Below are 26,808 nucleotides of genomic sequence, written 5' to 3' on the forward strand. Positions count from 1 at the left end.
TTCCACTCCAGTTTTATTGCTTTCGCATTCGCTCTCCTGCTGGGGTGGGGAGCTGCACAGGCGCTCCTGCCCTTTCCAAGGCGGGGGAGGCAGGCAGGGGGCGCATGTCTCTTTAAGGCAGGTCCCACGACGGGTTGTTATGCTGGAGAGTGAAGGAAGTGACGGGGCGATTGAATGAAAAGGAGCAAAAAAGTGGGGGGAGGGAGGGAGAGGGAGAGAAGTAAGGGGGACCTTGGAAGGGGAGAGAGAGGAAGGAGAGGCGAGGGCCGGCAGCAGGAACAACGGGAGCCGAGGCGAGGGCAGCAGCAGTCAGCATCCGAGCACCCCTGGCAGCCGGGCGGGGCGGAGCGCAGCCGCAAGAGGACTTTCCCAGGAGTAGACCTCCCTCGCCAGCAGCCCATGCGGTGTCCGGCGGAGGGCAGGCGGCACCGCGAGCGACATCCAGGGGCTCGAGGGGGCGCCAGTGCAGGGTGTGTGTTTTTGCCCCCGGCGAAGGGATAAGGAGACGGCAGGCAGTCAAGCCAGGAGCCTCCGCCAACTCCAGAAGGAAAGTTGCAAACTTTGGGAAAGTTTCCCTCCTTCTTCCCGGACGGGGCGGGGGAGCTGCGGAGAGCGTGATCGGGACTCCGGTCGGGAGGGGGGGTCCCTCTTAGAGGGTGTTTGGATCAGTCTCTCTTCCCTCGCCCTCAATACCCCCCCCCCCACTTTCTGCTGGAGATGCTCTGCCAGGGAGGAGGAGGAGGAGGCTGGCTCCGTTTCTTCTTGACGGCGCTGCTGTGGCCCCGGCCTCTGCCCTGGGTGGCTGCGGCGTCGGGGGCCCCGTCGGAGCTGCGAGTCCGCGTCCGGCTCCCCGATGGGCAAGTGACGGAGGAGAGCCTGCAGGCGGACAGCGGGGCGGACTGCGTCACCCTGGAGCTCCGCAAGGGCGACGGCACCCTCATCACCCTCACGGCCGACTTCAAACAGGTGCGGGGGCGCACGCGGGGGTCGAGGGGAGCACAGGAATTGTGGCGGGGGGGGGGGGGCTTTTTTTCTCCCCGCCAGGAAAATGTGATGGTCTTTCCTCTAAGGTGAGAGGATGAACGGGGGAATCAACTGGAAAGGATGGGGTTAATAGATACACACCCACCCAAATATTCTGATATATTTGGCACATTGCTTAAACTTTTAATCTCCCCCTTCCTCCAATGAGCTGAGGGGAGCATCTATGGTGTGTGCCCCTCCCTCTATTTTATCTTCGCAGCAGCCCTTGGAGGTAGGTCAGACTGAAAGAGTACTAGATATCTGAAGGCCTGAGGGGGGGGGGGGCGAACTAATTCTAGTCCTCCCGATTTTATCCTGGTGGCCTCCACATCTCTGAGTGTATTGCCTATAGTGGCTGTGGGAGATTCATAGGCTCTGCAAGGATTTGAAGTGGTGGCTCAGTGAACTCTAAGCCTGAGTTTCCACCCGCTAGGCTGAGTTGGACTGAGAGTTGGTCGGAAGCTAGTAGGATTGACTTTATACGTGTCTAGAGGGGCTGTTGGCCTCATCCAGGAGGGCTCTTCTTACCTTATGAGAAACAGTGTGTAGGGTTTCAGCTTGGAGATTGCTTCAAAGACAGTATCTGCATCTTTGATTTCCCAACCAATGCCAGAGGTGCAACGATCACATCTGCTCACATCCTTACAGTGTTCTGGTTTTTTTTTTATGGAGTCGGCTCCCAGACATCAAAGGCTAGTTCATTCATTGCACATGCACGCAAAAGCCACACAAGAGCACCAAAGCCCTCTCCAACCCCAACCCCCCAATGTGGCTCCTCACTCTCCCTGCATAAAAGGGGGTGGGGACAAGGATTGTAGGAACTGGCCTGACTAGCTTGAGGGTATATCTAATATTAAACATAAGTGCCCAGCTGGGTCAGGGCAGTGGCCCACCTAGTCCAACATCTGGTTCCCACAGTGACCAACCAGATGCCTCTTCTGGAAAACCACCATGCAGGACCCAAACACAAGAGAATTTTCCCCTCCTGTGGTTTCCAGCAACGGGTATTCAGAAGCGTTACTGCCTCTGACTGTGGAGGTAGAGCAGAGCCATCGCAGCTAGTAACCACTGACAACCTTACCTTCTATGAATCTGTCCAATCCTCTTTTAATGCCATCTACGTTGGTGGCCATCACTGCCCACTGCAGAAGTGAGTTCCATAGTTTAACTATGTATGGCCAAGTCCTTTCTTTTCTCTGTCCCAAATCTTCCAACATTCAGCTTCATTGAATTTCAATGAGACAGAAATTAACAGCTATATGGCTTTTAGAAGACATCTGAGGGCAGCCCTGTACAGAGAAGTTTGATGTCTTACTGGGTTTTTACAATACTAATAGTAATAGTGTTCGTGTTAGGAGAAAGACAGAAAATACTTTTCTCTTTCTCCATTCCCCATCTCATGCATAACTGTACACACTTGCACCCTGTCACCCTTACTTGCTGTTTCTCTAAACCAAAAAGTCCCAAATGGTGCGAGCCTTTTTTGTGCCCAATCTGCAGATTTCCCCGAGGCAGTTGGTTGGCTGTTAGAAACAGAACTTCAGACTGGAAAGACCCTTGGTCTGACCCAGCAAAGTTCTCCTTATGCTCACTGAACTGCAGTGGTAAGGAATCAAGAGATGGCATGCGCATGTTTGAACAGAGACTGCATCTTACGGCTTCCGTGTGCAACAGGCTCTTTCTGACCCACAGCAGCTACTTGAAAATGAAGATCAGTCCTGATTGAAAGGCTCCCACAATGGAGTAATCGCTGTGCGGTCAGTGACACAGCCCCAAACAACTGGCTCGCTTGTGCTCTGGGTGTGGGAGGCGAGGAGCATCTCTCTATGCCCCATCCATTGTCCTTTCCTTTATTAAGCAGAGGCGTCTGTAGATCCCTGCCTCCCCCCACCCCCAGCCCTGAACGGTCCACTGTCTGGAATATGGTCCCTGGTGTATTTTGCAGTGGCCTACATTACGCAGTGGAATGGAGCAGATCAAAGAGACTCCAGCCTGGGAACTCTGGTCACTGATATCTTCTCATGGAGGGAGAAGCTTGCAGGATGGGTGGGAGGGTGGGAGTGTTTATAGAGGATCTTTAACTGTGATTTCTGGCATTAGGCTTGCAGAAAGAGAGGGGAGTGATCCCATGCAGGCCTCCGTAAACTGATGCACCATGCAAAAGCCTCTTTTTTCCCTTGTTTGTGGAGGGAGAAATCTTGTAGGGTACAAGAAATAAACTGGTGGTGGTGGTGGTGTACAAGAAATAAACTGTTGTTGTTGTTGTTATGATGGTTCTGTGCTTTGGAGCAGGCAGACTTTTCCATTAGGCAATAGAGAACAGTTCTCCTGCAGGTTTTCCTGGAAGGGGAGAGTTAGGCGGAACCCAAATTAGGACCAGCAAGTAAACCAAAGCAAGCTGTGGGGGCTCCCCTCTCCTCCACCACCACACTGAAATCCCAGGTCCAGGTCCTAATTAGATCTGTGTCAGCTTAACACAAGGGACGAGGGATTCACAGGCTGTTGTTCGACTCCCAACTCACATCATCCCTGACCCATAGCTGTGCTGGCTGGGGCAGATGGCAACTGGAGCCCAACGAGATCCAGAGAGTCACAGATTCCCCCATCCCTGCTTTAAAACAAAGCAAGTTAGGAGCTTAGCACTGTCTAAACTGACTGAAAGTGCATCTTCAGTGTTTTCAGTCTGGAGATGCTGGGAAGTGAACCTGTGACCTCTGTGCAAACCATGTGCTCTGCCACAAAAACTAAAGCCCTTCTCTGCAAGAAGAAGGTCTGATAAACACAGGGGGGCGTAGTGGGAAAGAATGGAAGAATGTGCCTGATTATCGGGCTCTGCTACTTTCTTGTCCTTCCCTGTTGAGCTTCAGTAGGTCCTGCCTTACTGGTTGCAGGATGTCAGCTGAAGTGGTATTGGATGCTGAATTTAACTTCCCCCAAATCTTGTTTTCAAATAAGGAAGTTCCTAGCCCTTATGACTGTGAATAAGCTAGAAAATATGCTGGCAGTGCTTGGTGAATTCAGAAGCAGGAATTTACCAAGCACTGTTGGTTAATTCACCCCTGGGGATTTATGAATAACCTTTTGCACATGTTCTTTCTCCTTGTTCTGTCATCACAAGAACCCTACCAATTGTTTAAACTGAGAGAGATTCACCAAAGGTTTCTTGGCCATATTAAAGATTGAGTGAGGGTTTAAACCTGAGTCTCACCGGGCAGCCTAGTCTGACACTGTTACTGCAGCACACTGGCTATCCTGGGTCAGGTTTTGCCCTTCCCTATGACTACCAAAAGAAGAATTACACAATGGGGTAAAGAAAAGTCTATTTATGGAAAAGTAGAGCAATCAGGCACATATTTTTAATTTGCATAGAATGATACGGGCTGGAGAATTTAGCTTTTGATGTCACAAAGTTCAGATTACCAATGTGTAGTGTGCATATGTCATGAAGAAAGATCTTTGAGTAACTTGTGGTTCCTTATAGCTGCAAGTCCCTCTGCTACAAGATAAGTAATAATGGAAAGCCTCAAAGCACCCCCACACCGAGAGGGTTACCTGCTGTGTTCCTGCCGTAATTCTTTCCCATCTCTGCTATGACCAGGGTGTTCTGGCCAACTTCTGGTGGGACCTCCTCCCCCACCCCCATTCTTTGTTTGGGTTCTTTCAAAGAATGCAGCACCAGGTAGATATGGCTGTTAACCAGCAAGGCCCTTCAGCAAAGGAGCATGCTGAGAATTAATCAACACAGGTCAACTGTATATGCAAGCCTCTTGGTGGTGGTGGAGATATATATGGAAATTGTAAAGCCCTTGGGTCTTAGACCTGGCCATTTATTCTTTCTAAAGCACTGTGCACATGAATAGTACATTGTTATCGGTGGTGGTGGTTACAAATGAGGCTTACCACAAAATGTTGCAGCGTCAAGTTCTGCTTTTACCCCATCCTGTTCTCATTTCTCTCCCTAGCAGCACCACTTTTCAGCATTCAGCTAGCCATCAGTGGCCAATGAGCATGCTCAGCCCTCATTGGGCAGCTCCTCCTTTTAAGATTTCGCTTGTAGTTTTGCTAACTTTGGGATTCCGGTTCCTTGGTGTGGAGAACTAGCCTCATGCCAGGTAGGGGTTAACTTTTCTGACAGTTAGAACCCTCAGGGGCGGGCTTAGCCTGGGTATAAAACACCCCTCCCAGTGGACAGTAAGGCAGTTGAAGTATGGGCAGGAGGAGTTAGAGTTAAGTGCGGGGAGTTGAAGTTGAAGTGTGAGTCAAGAGATAGAGCTGGGAGTTAGAGTCTTAGGTGGATGTTAGCAGAGAGGATAAAGAGATTGTGAAACGCGTTGTTATTGATATTTAGTTAACTATTAGAGGTAATAGGCCGGTAACATTTAGAGGTATTAGGCCGGTATAGGACAACTGTTATAAGCTTATTGAACAACCTTTATTTATCAGCAACCACAAGCTTTGTACGCAATAAACATCTTTTTAGTTCACAATATCCTCGTCTGTGGTGAATGAAGTAAGCAGGATCCAGCTAGTAGTCTGAAGGGCTGCAGCTGGGGACTGTTTGTCGTTGGTGCAGCACTCATAGACCGTAAAACGTCCGGGGGTGGGCTGTACAGGGCGAAGGGCCCGCGACATTAAAGTGGTGACAGCGTCGGGACGAAAGATTGTCATAAAGTGGTGGTCACGTTGAGATCCAAGATCTAAAGTGTTGGCAAGAAGTGCCAAGGTACAAGAAAGATTTAAGGGTGACGCATTGTGTGAAGTGTGAGGCTTAAAGAGGATTTAAGCAAACTTCTGTGAGACTCTACAATCTAGTCAGGAAGGGGGATCGCATACACCTGGAAAGGGAGAAGGGGAATTCAGAGAGAAATTACCTGGCCCTAGGGTGTGGTGTGATAGCGCCTAAGACTGTGAGATTGTGAGAGAGTTACAAAGATACTTTGCGTTTGAAACTATTTCAGGCAGAAAGGTTTATAGTGAGAGGTCGGAAAAGTACGCTGGACAAAGTGCACTGAGGTAACTTTAGGCGTGACTGTGGACCTAAACTGTGGAAACTGAGCCTGAAGAAATAGTTTAACTGAAACATCCTTGATTTAAGTACAGAAATAATACCACCAAATAAATAGAAAATGCCACCTAGAAAGACTAAAACAGCTCTTAGGGACTCACAAGTAGAAAGCTCTGAAGAAGAAAATGGGGTTTCCCAGATTGAGGAAACCAGTACTGAAACAGTTAACAAAAATCCTGCTGAGGGGACTAGTTTTAAAGCCTCAGAGGAATTTGAGAAATGGAAACTAGAACAAGAATATAAACTGAAGGAATTAGAAATGAGATTGCAAGCTGAAGCAAAAGAGAGAGAATTAAATATTGAGAGGGAGAGAGAAAGAGAGGCAATGGCACTGAAAGAGAAAGAAATGACCTTAAAGTTACAAGCTGAGGAAAAAGAGAGAGAACTGAAAGAGAAAGAAATGACCTTAAAGTTACAAGCTGAGGCAAAAGAGAGAGAACTGAAAGAGAAAGAAATGACCTTAGCTATTGAGAGAGAAAGAGAAAGGGAGGAAAGAGAATATTTATTAGAAATGAAAAGACTTGAATTATCAGCTGTAGAAAATAGAAACAACAACAATAGTTCCACACAAAATCCTAGCAGGGTGGATTTAAAAAGATTCCCTGACTTCAGAGATAAAGACGATCCTGAAGCGTTTATCATTTCTTTTGAGAGGGCTTGCGAAGATTTTGAAGTAAAAGATGAGGAGAAAATGCAAATACTGAGAGCTCGTATTAGTGGAACATTAACCGAGATTTATTCTCAAATGCCATCTGATCAATCTAAAGATTTTGAAGCATTTAAACAGTTGGTTTATGTTAGATTCGGAATTACTGCAGAACAACTGAGACAAAAGTTTAGAACAATAAAAAAGGTGCGTGAGGAAACATTCGCTCAATTAGGAGCTAAAACAACAAATTATTTAAACAAGTGGCTAGAACAGGAGGGTGCTGATTCTGTGGCGAAAATAAAAGAGGTGATCGCATTGGAACAATTTTATGACACGATTAATAGTCATCTGAAGTATTTAATTAAAGAAAGACGACCTAAAACCATCCTGGAAGCTGCTAATCTGGCAGATGAAATAAATGAAATCCGAGAACACGCTTATGATGCCCCAAAATATAAGGACAAACAGTGGGAAACAAATAAGTTTAAGAGAATGCAACAGCCCACAAAGTTTACCACAGAAACTGCCAAGAAAATTTTTCCCGCCAATGCAAATGTTCCCCATAACACGCCTATGACAACGGGGGGGACTGAGGGAAAAGTAAATAAATATAGTGAGGGTAAAAGGCCTGAATTAATCTGTTGGCAATGTGGGAAAAAAGGCCATAGACAATTGGACTGTAGAACTGAACTCAGAAATAAGAGTGCAAATAATATCCCTCAGAAGCAGACATATTGTGTCCAAACTGTGGAGGCAGAGCCAACTGCCAACATGGTTGCCACGACAACCGAGGCCCAGTCTAGTGCACAGGCTCAGGAAATACCAGAGGCCCAAGTTGTGAGGTGCTATATAATTCAACAAGATGACATGTTATTACACAAAACAGGAGAAGAAATTTGGGTGAATGGTAAACCATATAAAGGCTTAAAAGACACAGGGTCTCAGATTAGTATTGTACATCCTGATTTGTTAAAGCCAGAAGACTTTATTAAAGGCAAAACAATCAGTTTAAAAGGAATATCAAAACAGCCAGAAATCTTGCCAGTCGCATTAGTTAATCTGACATATAAACAATGGTCTGGAAAATGGCAAGTAGCAGTTTCACCAGAAATCCCAGCTCCAATGTTAATTGGGTGGGATCTACTTGACCATGTACAGAGTGCATTTGTGATAACTAGGGCACAAAAACTGCGACAGTTACCTCAGGAGGAAAGGCCTGATACAATTGTTGAACTGACACAAGATACAAGTTTAGTGCCAGTTACAAATAGTCAAGCAGCTAGTTTTGCAGCCAAGCAAAAACTAGATACAGATTTACAGAAATATTTTCAAGCCACAGCCTTGAATACAGTATTAACCCCTGAAAGCCCGGAGCGGTTTATAGTCAACAATGGGTTGCTATACAGAGAGATTCTTTTAAAGCCTAATAGAGGGGGTAATGAAATCCACAAGCAACTAATAGTACCTACTGAATTCAGAACCAAGATAATACAACATGCACATGGCAGTATCTTTGGAGGTCACTTGGGAATCACCAGAACCAAACAAAGGGTGTCCCAAAATTTCTTTTGGCCTGGGATGGGCAAGCAAATAAAGTTATTTTGTCGAACGTGCCATACTTGCCAATTACAAGAACATTGCAAGGTTGCTCAACACAAACAGAAAGTTTGGTATGACAAAAAGGCACGTGTGAGATCTTTTGAGCCAGGACAAGATATTTATTTAATCAGACCAGTAAACAGTGACAAGTTACAACTTACATGGGAAGGTCCTTGTAAGATCATTTCAAAAATGAATGATATAAACACTATAATTCAGCATGGTGAAGGGAGGCGGGTCATGCATGTGAATATGATAAACCCAATCAAGTCACTAAACCATGAACCCAATCTAGACTACAGTAGTCACATTGTTGAAAAAGCCTGTGATGTTGGTAAAGGTGTGTCTACCTGCAATGTGACCAGTGACCTATCTGTGAGATCAGTTAGAACAACTAGTCAAATTTATGATAAACCATTCATCAGTTGGAAAGATAGAAAGAAAGACGTGCTAGAAGTTATAGCTGGCATGGGGTCCCATCGACTTTCTATGAAAGTGAAAGTGTTTCCTACACTAGAGATTGTGTGGTGGGAGGATGGGTACCCTGCTGCTCATGCAACACAAATAAATGTCCAAAATGAATGTGGTTACACAGCATTAACAGGACTACCACGTCAAAGGCATACAAAAGTAGTCTTAAAATTGCTCGAAGTGGGAACCAATAAATCACTACAGACCAAAGATGAACTGACAACAAGGGAGATTGCTATGAGCAATAAGCAATCAGAGCTTGTTAGCCTACTTTCATTAAGAGATCACGCTTGCCTAGAAAGCTTCAGCAAGCTGACTAAAACAGAAGATATCCACAAACTTCTGCAAATAGTTCCCAGTGCATTTAAAAGCCAGACAACCAGTGTTTATGCAGCTTATGATGACCTGGAGATGTGTGTACAAGTCTGCGAGCTTAAACATTTAACAGAGATCCTGAAGGAGGGAGAGGTTGAACTAAGAGAGCTTTTGGCCCTGAGAAACAAGGACTCTACCCAGCTTGGGATCCACAATCGTTACAGACGCCTCGAGTGCAGAGATCGGAATGGGACTGTGTCATCTGGCCGGGGAAGACAGCTTACATCCCATCACGTTTGGCAGAGAAAAGACTGGTGCCCCGAGAAAGATACTTCTTGCGACGGTTAAGGACGATAAGGAGCGTGAAAGGATCCTAAACATCATCGCAGACGCCTTATAATGAAGACCCAAAGACAAAGGTTAATGGACAGTTACGGTTTTTCTTGCAATAAAGACCTAATGCTGCATGAACTATTGTATATAATGTTCACAACTATATGTACTTTTACTGAAGATGTAACTGTTTATGCTATAATTAGGTAATATAGGTAAGAGTTATAAAATGTATTGTTTATGTTAATGTTTAAAAATGTTGTTTGTATCAGAGGGATACTTTGGCTAGTAACTCCTCTGATACAAACCTAAAAAGGAGGGAGGTATGTGGAGAACTAGCCTCATGCCAGGTAGGGGTTAACTTTTCTGACAGTTAGAACCCTCAGGGGCGGGCTTAGCCTGGGTATAAAACACCCCTCCCAGTGGACAGTAAGGCAGTTGAAGTATGGGCAGGAGGAGTTAGAGTTAAGTGCGGGGAGTTGAAGTTGAAGTGTGAGTCAAGAGATAGAGCTGGGAGTTAGAGTCTTAGGTGGATGTTAGCAGAGAGGATAAAGAGATTGTGAAACGCGTTGTTATTGATATTTAGTTAACTATTAGAGGTAATAGGCCGGTAACATTTAGAGGTATTAGGCCGGTATAGGACAACTGTTATAAGCTTATTGAACAACCTTTATTTATCAGCAACCACAAGCTTTGTACGCAATAAACATCTTTTTAGTTCACAATATCCTCGTCTGTGGTGAATGAAGTAAGCAGGATCCAGCTAGTAGTCTGAAGGGCTGCAGCTGGGGACTGTTTGTCGTTGGTGCAGCACTCATAGACCGTAAAACGTCCGGGGGTGGGCTGTACAGGGCGAAGGGCCCGCGACACTTGGGATTCCAGTTTCTTGGCTATCTAAGGCTCAGCATTTGGAGAATGGTGTCACTATTGGAATATACGCAGTGGGGACTTCACAGAGGTAATTTAGTTGTTCTTGTAAGCCCTGCCAATGCATCCAAAAAGACTTGTCTTTTATCTTGGGAAAGCAGATCCTTTCCTTGTACCTTTTGAAGCTTCCTCTGGTTTCACAATTTGCTAGAAAACCTTGGCATCTTGCTGTTTACACCTCCAGCTTCACTGTGCATATGGAGCTCATTATATGATTCTCTGGACCCACATTTATCAAGGATTACAATCTGCGAGCCATGGACCCCTGACCTTTATTCTGTTATCTCCCTGCATTCCCAAATGTGAATGAGTTCCCAGTACTCTGGCCAAAATAGATGTAAAGCAGGAAACCCATGATGATGTTCCACAGGGGCCATTTATGAAAATTAATAGGAGTCATAGGGACTGGGACTACGGCACAGAAGGAGGAGGGTGTTATACTCTTTCTTCTCCTCCCATTCTAAGCTGCTCTTTGCCTGATGGGGAGACAACCTACAGGTCACGTACAATCAGGAGTGCCAGCTTGGCCCTGTGACCATGGGTGCCCGAGGCTGTGGGTGCCATGCAGCATGCATGGCCCTGGCACCAAAATTTGTGGGTGCCTGGCTCCTTCACAGGAAATTTTGTGGGTGCTCAGGCATGCAGGGCCCCAAGAGAGCTGGCACCTATGCATACAGTAGAAACATAGGAAGCTGCCTTATACTGAGAGAGACTCATGGTCCATTCAGCCCACTACAGTCTACACTAACTGGCAGCAGCACTGCAGGGTTTCAGAGAGGGGTTCTCTCCCAGCCCTGCTTGGAGCTGCTGGGTAGTGTATTGAACCTGGGACCTTCTGCATGCAAAGCAGGTGCTCTAGCCGCTGAGCTGCGGCCCTTGTATTTAAGATCAAAAGATACTGGTGTTTGACAATCCTAGGTAAAGATGAAGGGACCCCTGACCATTAGGGTCCAGTCATGTCCGACTCTGGGGTTGCGGAGCTCATCTCGCATTACTGGCCGAGGGAGCCGGTGTACAGCTTCCAGGTCATGTTGCCAGCATGACAAAGCCGCTTCTGGTGAACCAGAGCAGTGCACAGAAATGCCGTTTACCTTCCCGCTGGAGCGGTACCTATTTATCTACTTGCACTTTGACGTGCTTTCGAACTGCTAGGTGGGCAGGAGCTGGGACCGAGCAATGGGAGCTCACCCTGTCGCGGGGATTCGAACCGCCGACCTTCTGATCGGCAAGCCCTAGACTCTGTGGTTTAACCCACAGCGCCACCCGCGTCCCAATCCTAAGATACTTCTAAAGTTTCCTCTGTGGGGAAATGACAAAAAATATGTTTTTTTGAGGGAGGTGAGTTTAATGAGGAAAACAAATTGCATGGGGAAAGCATTAAATGGCTTTCACACCAGTTTGACCTAGTGTGTTCTTCCGTCCGGTGACTTCTATTCTTTTCTCTCTTTTTTAATGTGAGCAGAGATGCTTATTGCAAATCTCCCGCACCACATCTCATTTGGATCTCAGGCTGGGCAGACCCCCCCCCCAAGTGTCCCTAGTTTCCAGGAACAGTCCCAGATTTACAGAAGCCACCATGCTTTCTGATTTGATCCTGGAATGTCCCGCTTTTCCTTAGGATGTCCCTATTTTCATCAGAGAATTGTTGGAGGCTATGCAGTGGCAAAGGACTTTACATGCTCCAGAGCACTGTTGCTGCTGCTTCGTATACTGAGTGGCCTGTAGGGAGGACAGGATCTAGGTCTCCACCCTGTTGGTGAGCCCCTTCTTTTAGACGCTTAATTTAAGAGCAGCCCTACTGAATCAGACCAATGGCCTGTCTAGTGCAGCATCCTTTTCCTCACATTAGCCAACCAAAGGCTTGTAGAAAACCCTCAGGCAGGACAAGAGGACTCTCTCCTCCTGTGGCTTTTAGCAACTGGTATTCAGAAGAATTACTGCCTCTAACCAAGGAGATGGAGCAAAGTCATCATGGCTAGTAGCCTTTTTCTCCTCCATGAATTTGTCCAGTCCAGGTTGGGGGCCATCACTGCCTCCTGTGGGAGCAAGTGCCCTAGTTTAACTATGTGTTGCTTGAATAAGTTCTTTCTTTTATCTGCCCCGAATCTTCCAACATTTAGCTTTATTGCATGTCCATGACTTCTAGTCTTATGAGAGACTAGAAGTCTCTCTCTCTCTCTCTCTCTCTCTCTCATGTTTATTAAGTTTTCAATTTAAAATACTCCTTTTACATCCTTAAAATATCACTGACTCCCCTTCTTCTCTATCCTTGGTTCATTTTGCATATCATAAATTCCTGCATATTTTACAAAAACTATACCATTCAGCATTCCATTATTGCTTCCATCAAAACGTGTTTACACTGTTGAATTTATCTTAATGCTGCCAGCGTTTTCAGCTTTACACAATTATTTCCCATATATTCAATAAACGTTTTCCAATCTTCTTTAAATGTATGTTCTTCTTGTTCTCTTGTTCTATATGTTAAGTCAACGGGTTGTGCATATTCTGTCAACTTAAGTTGCCATTCTTCTTTAGTTGGGACCTCACTTGTTTTCCATTTTTGGGCTAACGAAGCATGGGCCGCAGTATTGGCATACATAGAAAACTTTTCTCTATCCACTTCCTCCATGCCATGCATTTTTACTTTTATTTTGAAACTTTGATCATGTCACCTCTTATTTGCCTTTTAGCATTGACTCCCTCTGGGTTTATGCTATATTAGATCTAGCCCTTGCCTTTGTGTCTGCCCTGCACAAAGATCTGTTCTTAGGCAGAGACAAGGAAAGGGAGGGTCCTTCTGGAAGAAAACCATGTGAGTTCTAGCATTCCCATATGTTTGTTCTTTCCATTACCCGCCCTTCCACACACAAAGAAATGCCATTGAATTCCACAGCACTGGTGTGGTTGCTCCAGAATCATCTTTGGATTTGCTTAGCTCAGTGATGGCCAAACCTGGCCCTCCAGCTGTTTTGGGACAATTCCTATCATCCCTGACCACTGGTCCTGTTAGCTTGGGATGATGGGAGTTGTAGTCCCAAAACAGCTGGAGGGCAAAGTTTGGTCATCACTGGTTAGCTGAACATGAGTGCCATTGACAGATGCTGGAAATGGGTGGAGGAAGCTGCTGAAGGATGTAGGACGTAGCTCCCACAAATTCCCACCAACCTAGATTAGGATTAGACAGATTCATGGATGAGAAGTCCATGAAGAATCAGGATAAGATCCCTGGCTGACAAGCAAAAGTTTTTAGACAAACACCTGGAAGACTTCAAGGGTTCTGCTTTAGACCCAGCGTTTATGTACCGACTACCTGGAGTGTTTCCACCTCCAGGAACCCCAGGAGTGCTTCCACCACCAGGGACACCAGGAACAGGAGACCCAAGAGATCCAGAAAAAGACAAGAAAGACCTAGCGACAGGAGGATCAGAATAAAGACTTAAAAAATGGCTCTAAAACTGATGACATGGAATGTTCGGGGATTGAACCAGAGACCAAAGAGACACAGAGTGTTTTACAGTTTGGAAAAGAAGAATCTAGATATAATATGTCTACAGGAGACCCATGTGGTTCGACGACACAGAAGAATTCTACAAAACAAAAAATTAGGCCAAGAATTTATAACTTCGGATAAAGTCAAGAAGAGAGGGGTGGTAATATATGTGAAAGAGAAATACAGCCCAAGACAGCTATTCAAAGATGAAGAAGGGAGGTACATTGCAATCAAAATCAAAGTACAAGGCGAAAAATTTTTGATTCTGGGACTTTATGCACCTAATGATGGTAAGTCAATCTTTTATTAAAAGATTCATGACATGCTGCTGGAATATCTGGACTATAAAATAATATGCCTAGGAGATTTTAATAGGGCAGTTTCCACACTAATGGACAGATCCCAGAGGGCCAAACTAACAAATGAGGGGAAACTGCCGAAGACTTTTTTTGAAATGGTTGACAATCTAAATTTGGTGGACACTTGGAGGCTAAGAAATCCTATGGAAACAGAGGCAACTTTTTTCAGCGAACCTCAGCAGTCATGGTCGAGAATAGATTATATTTGGATATCGAACGAATTGACACCGAAATTATGCAAAGCAGAAATTGGCCCCAAAACATATTCAGACCATAACCCTGTACAAGCAAATTTAAAACTAATTTCCAAGGACTCCTTTAGATGGAGAATGGATGACACCTTGATGAGAGATACCAAGCTAGTAGAAAGGGCAGTAAAAAAGATGAAGGAGTATTTTCAATTCAATTTAAATTCGGAGGTGGAAAAGAGGACTGTTTGGGATGCAAGCAAAGCAGTAATGAGAGGGTTCCTGATAAGTGAAAAGGCAAAGAAGAAGAGACAACAAAACGCAGAAATGGAAAGACTCTTGAAACTAATTCAGGGGAAAGAGAAAGAACTAAGAGGACACCCTAAGAATCAAAAAATACAAAAAGAAATAAAATACTTGCAATCCCAATATGCTAAAATTATAAATCAGGATATCGAATGGAAGATTAAAATGATGAAACAGAGATCCTTCAAGTCAGCAAATAAATGTGGAAAACTACTAGCTTGGCAACTTAAGAAAAGACAAAAAGCAAATATCATCAATAAGTTGGAAGTAAACGGAAAGGTGGTGGAGAATCCAGAGGAAATTAGATGGCATTTCCAAAGGTTTTACAAACAATTGTACAAGGAGGAGAAGATAGATGAAATAGAGATAGACCAATTCCTGGAGAAAAATGGATTGCAAAAAGTCCCAGAAGATAAATTAAGAATACTCAACCACTCTATTTCGACACAAGAGATTGAAGAAGCAATCAACAGTATGCAGATAGGAAAGGCCCCAGGACCTGATGGTTTAACTGCAAAATATTATAAAAGTTTGAAAGATTGGCTATCACAGCCTCTAAAAGAAGTTTGCAATAGCATATTAGAGGGAGATAGGGCACCAGAGACATGGAAAGAGGCCTATATCACACTGATCCCAAAGCCAGACACAGATAAGACCAATATGAAAAATTATCGTCCAATTTCTTTGTTAAATGTGGACTATAAGATTTTTGCGAATGTCATGGCTACAAGATTAAAAAGAGTGCTCAAGGATTATATACATAAAGATCAAGCAGGTTTTTTACCAGGAAGACAATTAAATAATAACACTAGAATAGTCGTGGACATCTTAGAGAAACTGGAAAAAAACATAAATACGGATGCGGCACTGATGTTTATAGATGCAGAAAAAGCCTTTGATAATATTTCCTGGACATTTATGAAGAAAAATCTGGAAAGAATGGCAGTTGGACAACGATTTTTGAATGGCATCAATGCCATTTATACAGAACAAAAAGCTAAAATTATAATTAACAGTGTGATATCGGAGGAGATCAGAGTGGAAAAAGGAACAAGACAAGGGTGCCCTATCTCCCCTTTATTATTTATTACGGTCCTGGAGGTTCTTCTAAATATGATACGAAAAGAGAACCAGATTAAAGGAATAAGGGTGGGAGAGAAGGAATACAAGGTACGTGCCTTTGCTGATGACTTAATGTTATCCCTACAAGATCCTGAAAGTAGTGTCCCCAAAGCATTGGAACTAATCGAGAAGTATGGGCAGGTAGCCGGCTTCAAACTTAACAAACAGAAGACCAAAGTGTTGACTAAAAATATGAAAACAGAACAATTACAAGTGCTACAAGAATCCACTGGCCTAAACTTTGCCAAGAAAGTAAAATATCTAGGGATCAATCTCACTGCAAAAAACCTGAACTTGTACAAGGACAATTATGAGAAGTTGTGGACCGAGATAAAAAAGGACTTAGAGATATGGACAAGATTGAAACTCTCACTAATGGGCAGAATAGCTGCTGTGAAGATGAATGTCTTGCCAAGGATGCTGTTTTTATTTCAAGCCATTCCAATTTTAGATAAGTTGGATTGTTTCAAAACATGGCAAAAGGACCTATCAAAATTTTTATGGCAGGGGGAAAAGCCCAGAATTAAATTTAAGATTTTAACGGACTCTAAAGAGAGAGGAGGCTTTGCTCTGCCGGACTTAAGGATTTATTTTGAAGCGGCGGCCTTTTGCTGGTTGAAAGATTGGTTTAAATTGGAAAACACTGATGTTTTAGATTTGGAAGGCTTTGACAACATGTTTGGATGGCACGCTTATCTTTGGTACGACAAGGCTAAGGTCCACAAGACTTTTAAAAACCATATTGTTAGAAAAGCCTTGTATCAGGTTTGGGTGAGATACAAAGACTTGTTAGAGAGAAAGACTCCTAGATGGATTTCACCAGTGGAGGCCAAGGCTTATAAGAGACCTAACATGTCTGCAAGATGGTTAAGATATATAGATATATTGCAGCAGGAAGGTGAATCGTTTAAATTGAAAGGTTATGACCAGGTAAAAAGCGAGGTCACCGACTGGCTGCAATATCATCAAATTTATGAGATTTTTAAAGCAGACAAGAAGATCGGTTTTCAAGTTGAAAAATCAAAACTGGAAACAGAGCTAATAGAACCGAATTCAAAAAACCTTTCCAAAATGTACAATTTGTTGCTAGCGTGGCATACGAAAGATGAAATGGTTAAATCAACAATGATAGACTGGGCAAAAGATGTGGGACATAACATTATGTTAGAGGACTGGGAAAGACTGTGGAAGGAAGGTATCAAATTTACAGCTTGTAATAATTTAAGAGAGAACATTATGAAAATGCTATATAGATGGTATTTAACACCAGTTAAGATTGCTAAGATGAATCCGTCAATGACTAACTTGTGTTGGAAATGTAAATCAGTGGAAGGTACCTTTTATCATATGTGGTGGACATGCCCAAGGGTTAAAGCCTTCTGGGATAAGATTTACAATGAACTTAAAAAGGTAATGAAAATTACCTTTAGCAAGAAACCAGAGGCTTTCCTTTTGAGCATGACCAATGAACAGATACCCAGCCAAGACAGAGTATTTTTTATGTATGCCACAACAGCAGCTAGAATTTTATTGGCAAGAAATTGGAAGGGTGAAGAGATCCCAACGGTGGAAGAATGGCAGATGAAGTTAATGGACTTTATGGAGCTTGCTGAACTGACCGCGAGAATCCGAGACCAGAGGGAGGAGAAGGTGTCGAAGGATTGGAAGAAATTTAAGGATTATTTAGTTAATAGTGTAAAATTGAATATCTGAGCAGAATTAGCTGTTGAATAGGCTCTAGCTAGATAAATATAAGTTAAAGTTTTGGTAAGAATTTTACAGTATAAGATACAAATAAGAATGTCTGAAGATTTTGGGAATAGATTAAGAACTATGTTTTTAGTAAATGAACCTAAGGACAAATAAGATGGTTATTAGTTATGAAAGTAGATATATAGCTACTTAAAGTATATTTGGATTAACAATGCAGTGGAGGGTGTGGGGGAAGTCCCCCTATGCTCAGAAGAAAAAATAAGAATGAGATAAAGATTAGTGTTTAGACAGGTTTGTATGTGTTTTTTCTTATGTTTATTGTGTTGTTGTTTGAGTTGTTTATTGTGTATTGTATTCCGTATTTTCAGTGTATTGGTGTATGTTTTGTTTTTTTTATATATGCATATGGGAAAATAATAAAATCTTTTAAAAAAAAAAGAGAGAAGTCTATCTCTCTACCAGTCATGCTCTGCCTGCACGGTTGGAAGGCAGTGATGCTTCTGAATGCCATTTCCTGGAAACCATAGGAGGGGAGAGGTCTGTTATGCTTGGGTTCTGCTTGCAGGTTTCCCATTGGGGCATCTCATTGGGCATAGGATGCTGGACTAGATGGGCCATTGTTCTGATCCATCAGGTTCTTCTTACGTTCTTGGAGAGGTTTTCTGCAAGGGTACCTGAGGGTGGGCATCTGCAGGAAGAAGTTCTAGCTTTGGGGAATACTGATTCTGACCCAGGTGGAGAACCCCTTTATCTTTATCTTATTGAGGGCTTCATTCTCTTCTGGGCAACAGTCTGAGGGCCACATGCCAGCAAAGCCAGAGGCAAAAGTGTGCTACCAATGTGAATTTCACATTTGTACCATAAGCTAGTTTCTACACACATCCTCTCTGTGATCCATCAGAAGATGTGATCGGAGTTCAAGGATATATGCCAGCCAGGCAGAAATACTTGGGGAGCAAAGCAGTACCAGCAAGTGGGTGTGACCTAGGGAAAGGGAAAGTTCTGAGGGCCAGATGGAGTGGCCTCAGGGGCCACAGATCCCCCACCTCCTGGTATATGCCACCTTAACGGTTGAGCTGCTCATTCTTCTAAAGTTCTACTGGTTGGCCACTGGAGTCCCCTGAGCTGAATCTGGCCCATGGCAGGTTTGCAGTTGGCTTTGGAGTTGTTGCCTGCTGTTTTTTCTTGGGGTGCAGCCTGGATAAAGCTTCCTGTGTATTCTAAAAGTGGTATCTCTGCTTTTTCCAGCTTTGCATAGCAGCCTAGCCCAGTCGGCGTAAACCTCATGCCAATTTCAAAACTGTACTTTGCCCCTTTTATAGCAGCGGAGAAGAGCAATTCACCCTGGCTGCGTCCTGTTTGAGGAATTGAAAGTGAAAGAATTTCTGCAATCTTTGTGGCTTCCCACTACTCTTGACCTCAGCTTGCGTTATCTTGGCTTGAAACTCTTCATTCATCCCAGAGAGGAGGGAAAGAGATGCCATCTAAGTGATCTAAGTGCTGGGAAGTGGGGGAGGGTCTGCGGCTCAAGCAGTGTTTAAAATTCCTAGGTGCTGGGTTAGACTCCAAGGCACCTTTGTGGTGTAAAATTCCTGCACCCTGGCCTGAGATCAATTCTTGCCGTTTGTATAGCAGTTCAGGGTCTTCAACATGTGTGTGGAGGCTGTACATACTGGTAATCTTTGCAACAGTCCTATAAAGTACAGGTGAATTGAATCCTTTTCGGCTTGAGGGCCACATGACCTTCTGGGTGACCTTCCAAATGTACACACACACACACACACACACACACACACTCCTCTTGATCCTCTATCCAGGCAAAAAAGAGGCATTATTGGAGTTTCAGTGCACATTCCAGGCTGACAGAACCACTCAAGGAGAATGTGAAGCAGGGCTGGTGAGGGTGTGTGGCCTGAGGAGAGAGAGGGTGTAGCCTAGGAGGGGGCACGGTCTAGGGACAGTCTCCATATGTTGCAAGTGAGGTCCTCCTGGAAGGGCATCTTATCAGGAGGTCCTATTCTGCATAATTTAGGAACTGAATTTCCTCCCGTTATACCCTCCAACATTTATCCGATGAGACTAGGGCTTGCCGATCAGAAGGTCAGCGGTTCGAATCCCTGCGATGGGGTGAGCTCCCGTTGCTTGGTCCCTGCTCCTGCCAACCTAGCAGTTCGAAAGCATGTCAAAGTGCAAGTAGATAAATAAGTATCGCTCTGGTGGGAAAGTAAATGGTGTTTCCGTGTGCTGCTCTGGTTCACCAGAAGCGGCTTAGTCATGCTGGCCACATGACCCGGAAGCTGTACAATACTCTGGCTCCCTTGGCCAATAAAGCGAGATGAGCGCCGCAACACCAGAGTCGTCCACAAGTGGCCTAATGGTTAGGGGTCCCTTTACCTTTACCTATTCAATAATAATAATAATATAGTTCTATTATTTCTATCCTGCCCAACTGACTGGGTTGCCCCAGCCACTCTGGGTGACTTCCAACATATATAAACACGAAATTACACATTAAACATTAAAAAAACCTTCCCTATACAGGGCTGCCTTCAGATGTCTTCTAAAAGTTGTATAGTTACTTGTCATCTTGACTTGGGGGTCGCATAACTCCAACATTTCTCTGATGAAAATAGGGACATCCAAAGGAAAAGCAGGACTTTCCGGGATTGAATCAGAAACTGGGATGGCTTCTGTAAACCCAGGAATGTACCTGGAAAATAGGGACACTTGAAGGGGCTGTGTTAAGTGTTAGGCTGCCAAAGTCTCTCTTGCTTTTCTGGTGCCTACTGGAGACCATCCTCTTCCAAAAAAGTCTTTTAAGTAGAGATCTTTCCCAGTCTGCATCAGCGTGGGAATTGTTTTAAAGGTATTTTATTGTTTTGTTGCTTGCTGATGACACACTGGGCTACTTAAGAAGGGTGGGTTATGAATCATGATAATAATCATAATAAGGCCTGTATGGTCCTTTAAGGTAGCGATGGAAACCCTGTGGCCCTCTAGATTTTGATGGACTATAACTAACTCCCACAATCTCTGGTAGGTTATGTATTTATTATTTTTATTCCATTAAATGTATGCACTCTCCTTGGTGGTTAAAAAAACCAAAACTCTCCTAGTGGTTTATCAAGAAGAACACACCAATTAAATTATTGGTAGAAACATTAAAAAGAGAGAGAGAGAGAGAGAGAGAGAGAGAGAGAGAGAGAGAGAACCATTTTAAAGCATTCAAAAAAAATTAAAATTGGCATTAAAAAACAAACAAACCACGGATTAAAACATACACGAACATTCTATGTATATCTGTAGGCTTGCCTAAACAAAAGTGTTTTTAGCAGGTGCCGAAAAGTGTACAGTGAAGATTCCTGTGTGGTGTCAATAGGCAGGGAGTTCCAAAGTTCCAATGGGCGCTATGTGACTGGGGCAGATGGGAACCCAACAACATCTTGGACCACAGGTTCCCCATCTCTGCCTTAAAGCTTGCCTGCTTCTGTGTGAAGCTGTTCATTTGCTGAGGCCCTCTTTGCACCATTGCTCTCTGAGAGGGGAAAGAGGCAATTTGGGATGCACATCGAGGCGGTCCGGAAGTTTCAAGGCAGGTTCTCAGCAGGAATAAACCCGGTGACGTTAAACATTAGCAAATTTATCACACGGTTATTAAAGTATATATTTCCTGCAGGCTGTGTTTGAGGGCAGGCAGGGGCACAGTTTGGCAGAATATTGCTTTTGTTATCCTGTGGAGCAACCGTGCAGATCGGCACAGGGTTGCATTTTAATTAAGCACATCTTTTAAAGTGTTGGGGGGGGTGCGGGTGGCAGCTTTCCGTATGGAACATTTTGAGTTCAAATAAAATGGAAGCCTGAAAATGGTGTTGCTGCTTGGAGAAGTGGTCCCCTAAGGCAGGGGTCATATCCTGATCCTTCAATGGCTGTGAATTTCTTGGTGTCCTTGTGTTTGAACCCTGTTATCTCCATTTTGGGTGTGTGTGAGAGAGAGAAATTATATCAGATAGGACCTTGTTTACATCTAATGTTAAGCCCAGACCATGAATGAGCAAACATGCAAGACTTTGGAGATAGGATCTCAAGCAATTCCCCCCGCCCCGGGTTATTTTTATGCTGTGCTAAGCCATGGTGTGTATTGTCCCATGGTTTAGCTTTCCCAGATCACAGATCACCTCTCCAATTCAGGAATCACAGCTTTAAAAATCCCTGATAGAAGGCCATCCAGCCTCTGTTTAAAACTTCTAGTGAAGAAGAATCCACTGCCTTCTGAGGTAATCTGCCCCATTGTTGAACAGCTCTTGACATCAGGAAGTTCCTCCTAATATATACTGGTAGTCAGAATCTGCTCTCTCATAATTTGAATCTGTTGATTTTGGTCCTACCCTCTGGAGCAGGAGAAAACAAACTTGCTTCGTCTTCCATGTGACAGCTTTTCAAATATTTGAAAGGCTGTCACAAGGAACAGGCTAGGCATACCCAACTCCCTCAACTGTTCCTCATAAGGCTTGGTTTCCAGACAGTTGATCATCTGGTCACCCACCTCTGCACACATCCCAGCTTGTCAATATCCTTCTTAAACTGTGGTGCCTAGAACTGGACACAGTACTCAAAGTGTGGTTTGACCAAGGCAGAATAAAGTGGGTGAATAAAGTCCACCTTGGGACGCGGGTGGCACTGTGGTCTAAACCACAGAGCCTAGGGCTTACCAATCAGAAGGTTGGTGGTTCGAATCCCCACGACGGTGTGAGCTCCCGTTGCTTGGTTCCTGCCCACCTAGCAGTTTGAAAGCACATCAAAGTGCAAGTAGATAAATAGGTACTGCTCCAGCGGGAAGGTAAATGGTATTTCCGTGCGCTGCTCTGGTTTGCCAGAAGTGGCTTGGTCATGCTGGCCACATGACCCAGAAGCTGTACATCGGCTAATAAAGCAAGATGAGCGCTGCAACCCCAGAGTCATCTGTGACTGGACCTAATGGTTGGGGTCCCTTTATCTTTATTACTTCCCTTGACTGAACACTATGCTTCTTTGGATGCAGCCTAGAATAGCCTTAGCCTTTTTTCCCTGCTGTATCACACTGTTGACTCTGTGTATCTGAAGAAGTGTGCATACACACAAAACCTCATACCAATAACAAACTTAGTTGGTCTCTAAGGTGCTACTGGAAGGAATTTTTTTATTTTGTCTCGACTACGGCAGACCAACACGGCTACCTACCTGTATCCACAAATTTGTTGAGCATCCTCTCTATTCCTCCATCCAAGTCATTTATGAAGATGTTGAACAACACTAGGCCTAGGCCAGAACCCAGCAGCATTCCGCTTGTCACTTTTCCCCCCAGGGTGAAGTTTTATTGGGTTAGGACAGTGAGGGTTGCTATATGCCCTCCTTTTCCAGGACATGCCCTCCTTTTCATGGGTAGTCATAACGATCCATGGTTAAAAGTAGAAGTTGGAAAATATGTCTTCTCTTCTGCTCTTCAAAGTATGGCAACCCTAACAGTCAAAAATCCACCTAACGGTAACGAATGTATTTGTTTTTATTTTTTGTTTCATAAAATTTATACACTTCTTGGTTGTTCAAAACAAACAAACAAACAAACAACCCCTCAAAAGATAAAACAGTAAATTTAAGAAAAATTCACAGCCATGCTTTAAAACATGCAAAAGTTAAAATACTAAAACAGATTGAAATTACCTCCACTTTCTAAGCATCTGAGTGGGCTTGTCTAAACAGGAATGTTTTTAGCAGGCACAGAAAAGAGTTCAGTGAAGTTGCCTGCTTGAGCTCAATAGGCAGGGAGTTCCAAAGTTTAGGCGCTGCCACAGTAAATGATCAGGCACTCATTTAGTAGGCTTGGCCATGGCTACATCTCGTGGCTTGTCTGGGAGAGCTAAACCATTAGCCTGCATTCACATAACCTGTGAATTATAGGCAGAGCACCTGTTTTTCATGCAGAAGGCTCCAGGTTCAATCCTGGGTGGAGTTGGAAGAGATCCCTGCCTGAAACCCTGGAGAGCTGCTGCCACACAGTGTTGACAGCATTGAGCCAGGTGAATCAACCATCTGCCTCGGTATAACACACCTTCCTGCATTCTGGCAGCTCTCCTCCATTTCACATTTTGCTCTTTTTTTCACCTCGATTCTTTCCCACCATCCCCACCACGCCAAGCCTAACTTATACACTCCAAAGCCTCCCTAGCCCCCCCCCAAGAAACTTTCTGCTAAGTTTTACAGCCCGAAAACGAAGCAGGCACATCCTAAATTGCATGCCGCCCTGATTAGCGTACATTCCTAATTTGCACACAAAGCTCTGGATAGCAGAAAGTGGAGTACTAGGCTGCTGAACTGCGTGGGCTTTTTTAACTGTTCATGTTAATTAAATATTGGAACTGCAAATGCGTAAATGGCTAGGTGCTCCTTTCGGGTAGAACTGTGGACCTGCCTTTGCTTTTTCAGTTTAACATAATTCACCACTAAATCCAGAAACGTTAGATGGTTAGCTTCTCCAACCCACTTCCCACTGCTTTTATCACTAGTGCCCCTGAATTGCTTTCCAAAGAAGGATTTCCCAACAGTCTGCCTTCGGGTGTCATACTGCGCAAAGAGTCCTTGAGTCCGGAACATCTGTGGGGGTGCTGATGTCACGCTGGAACTTGTTGTCTTTGCTGGGAAAGCTTCACGGAAATCCTTGGCCGTGAACCCTGTACTCCTTTGGCTTGGCCAAGAACTGACTCAGCGCTGAATCACCTGGTGTGTTTATTTTTTCTGCAGGAAGGGAGTCGGGGGGAAAGGGACCACCCTCATTTTGAAGAGAAACTTTTTTATTTTATTTTTAAGGAGTCTTCTGGCACCTTAGCAAATCTTTTGTGGACTGGAGTCAACTTCCTCAGCTGCATGACTTGCACCCCAAGTCGGCAGCTTGCAGTGCAATCCTAACCAAGTCTACTCAGAAGTAAGTTGGTGGTATTCAGTGGGGCTTACTCCCAGGAAAGTGGGGTTAGGATTGCAGCTGTATAACTTGTCTGGGGGTGTCAACACATCATATATTTAAAGCACCCTCCCCTCTTTAAAAGAAATAAGAATCCTGGGACCTGGGGGTGGGGGGGTTGTTATTGTAGGCAGGAGTTGATTTGCACAATCTCTTATTTAAATGCAATCAAAATCTAATTGGCTGCAGCAGAAGTTGGGGGAAGAAGTAGCCAGAAGAGAAGGGAAGAGAAGTCTGTGGCTGGAGCCCAGTGCTGCAAGGAGGAAGAAAACCTCATACTAGTATGGGAATGTTTGGGCGTGAAGAGCAACAGCAGCCCTGTCCCCCCTGAGTCTGGGCCAACTGAGCCATCAGAGCATGGTTTGTTTAGATAAAGATCTGGCTTTGGGTTTTAACATGCCAGCTTGGAATAATAAAAAAGGAAGCTGTTCTGATTTAGCTGATGGGGCGTTTTGAGAGGGAGGCGAGAACAGGGGTGCCTGAGTTGCACAGAGGCCTCCTAGCCAGCAGAAGTGAGCACCCAGGGAGTCACGGGGAAGAGCATGCAGGAGATGGGGGCGCTGGGTAAAAGCAGGAAAGGCAGAGACTGCCAGTGCTTTTTCTTTTTCTGCAACTGAAACCCTGAAATTGGCTCATCTTGGAGTAGGGTTTGTGTGCCCCAAGTGCTTCTGTGCACCTGAAATCCCATCTCTTCCTGTTTGCCATGCAATTGCTTCTTCCATGGAAGAGTTGAATGACACAAGTCAGGCGCAGTGACAAATCTGACACAGGGCCAGTTTGTTTGTTTTTTGGCTTTCCTGCCTAGCCCTTCTGCCAAAGAGCTGGTGGGAGTCTGCATGTTCACCTTTAGCCTCACAATAGCCCTGTGAGGTGGACCATTTGCTCTCTTTCAGTCTCACCTGTGATTGAACAGGGTTCTGAACACAAGCCCAGCTCTCCAACCAGAAGATAGGGAACCCGCAGACCTTCAGAGGCTGCTGGGCTCACAACTTATGCCAGCAGAGCCTGTCATCAGGGGTGATGGGGAGATGGAGTCCAATGATGACAGGAGGGCCACAGGTTCGCCATCACCAGCCCACATAGGCTGTCAGACGCTCTCCAGCATTTCCGGCAAAGAAAGGTCTTTTGCATTTGCGTTTATATTCCTCTTTTTTTTTCCTCCAAGGAGCTCAAGGTGGAGAACATGGTCCTCCCACTCCTTGTTTAATCCCCACAACAACCCTGTGAGGTAGGTCAGGCAGAGTGACAGTGCTTGGACCAAGGTCACCCAGTCAGCTTCATGACTGAGGGGGGATTTGAACCCTGGCCTCGCAGATCCCAGTCCCGTCACTCTAACCACTATGCCACACTGGCTTTCCAGCCCTACCTTGGAGATTCCAGGGACTTGGGAAGAATCATAGCACCATAGAGTTGGAAGGGACCCTGAGAATCATCTCTTCCAACCCCCTCCAATGCAGGAATATACAACAGCTCCATACGGGGATCAAACCTGCAACCTTGGTGAGACTGGCTTCTGGATTAGGCCATAAACCCATCTAACCCAGCATCCCAGTCTAACAGGGGCTAGGCAAATACCCCTTCTGGAACAGGATTCATTAATGTGTTATGGGGAATGCATCAACATGCTACCCGATGTGGTAGAGAGGGGTTTAGTTTCTCCCCCTTCCCCTTGTGGGTATCTTTTCCCTGGTTCTCCCCCTTTAACCCTTATTAACCGTCTCCTTTCTCCCAGCCCTCCTCTCCAGTTTAGTGAAGATGCCGTCTGTGACCCACTCCGAGAGGCCTCCCTACAGCCTTTTCTTTCCACACCAGGCACAGGGGGGAGAGAGAGAGAGAGCGCTCACAGCCTATAAATCACCCGGCACACAGAGAGAGTAGATAAATATTTAGACTGGCTCAGCGGCGCTGCTGGGTCACCCGCTCGCTGGCGCGACGGGAACGAGAGTTCGCAAGGGCTGGGGAATGATTGGGACTTGCGAGAGAGTGAAGTAGCCGGCCGACGTGGGGCGCCCAGAGGGAGAACCACAGCTGAAAGCAAATAGGTTTGGGAGCCAAAGAGCCGGAATGTTTTCCGAGTGACTCCTCTCTTTCTGTCACAAGGGTGGGTTTCACATTAGGTAGTTTCAGAGGTCACCCCCTCCACCAGGGAAAGGTTCTTGGACAGTCAGCCGTGACCCTCTCCAGGTTACTCCATTCCATTTTCCCTTCTCTCTCTCTCTCTCTCCCCCCCCAAATATTCAGCCAGAATTCTGTG

At 44.8% G+C, this 26,808-nt stretch overlaps 1 protein-coding gene across 1 annotated transcript in view; it reads left to right on the forward strand.

The window, feature by feature from the left end:
* Nucleotides 1-213: 213 nt before the first annotated feature.
* OAF (out at first homolog) overlaps nt 214-26,808 on the forward strand; it is a 33,129-nt gene continuing 6,534 nt past the window's right edge. Inside the window, exon 1 of the mRNA XM_033171795.1 lies at nt 214-966. Coding sequence (XP_033027686.1) covers nt 718-966 — 249 coding nt within the window. The 5' untranslated portion in view covers nt 214-717. The remainder of the gene's footprint in view (nt 967-26,808) is intronic.

This window comes from Lacerta agilis, chromosome 15, assembly GCF_009819535.1.
Source record: "Lacerta agilis isolate rLacAgi1 chromosome 15, rLacAgi1.pri, whole genome shotgun sequence".
NCBI lineage: Eukaryota > Metazoa > Chordata > Lepidosauria > Squamata > Lacertidae > Lacerta > Lacerta agilis.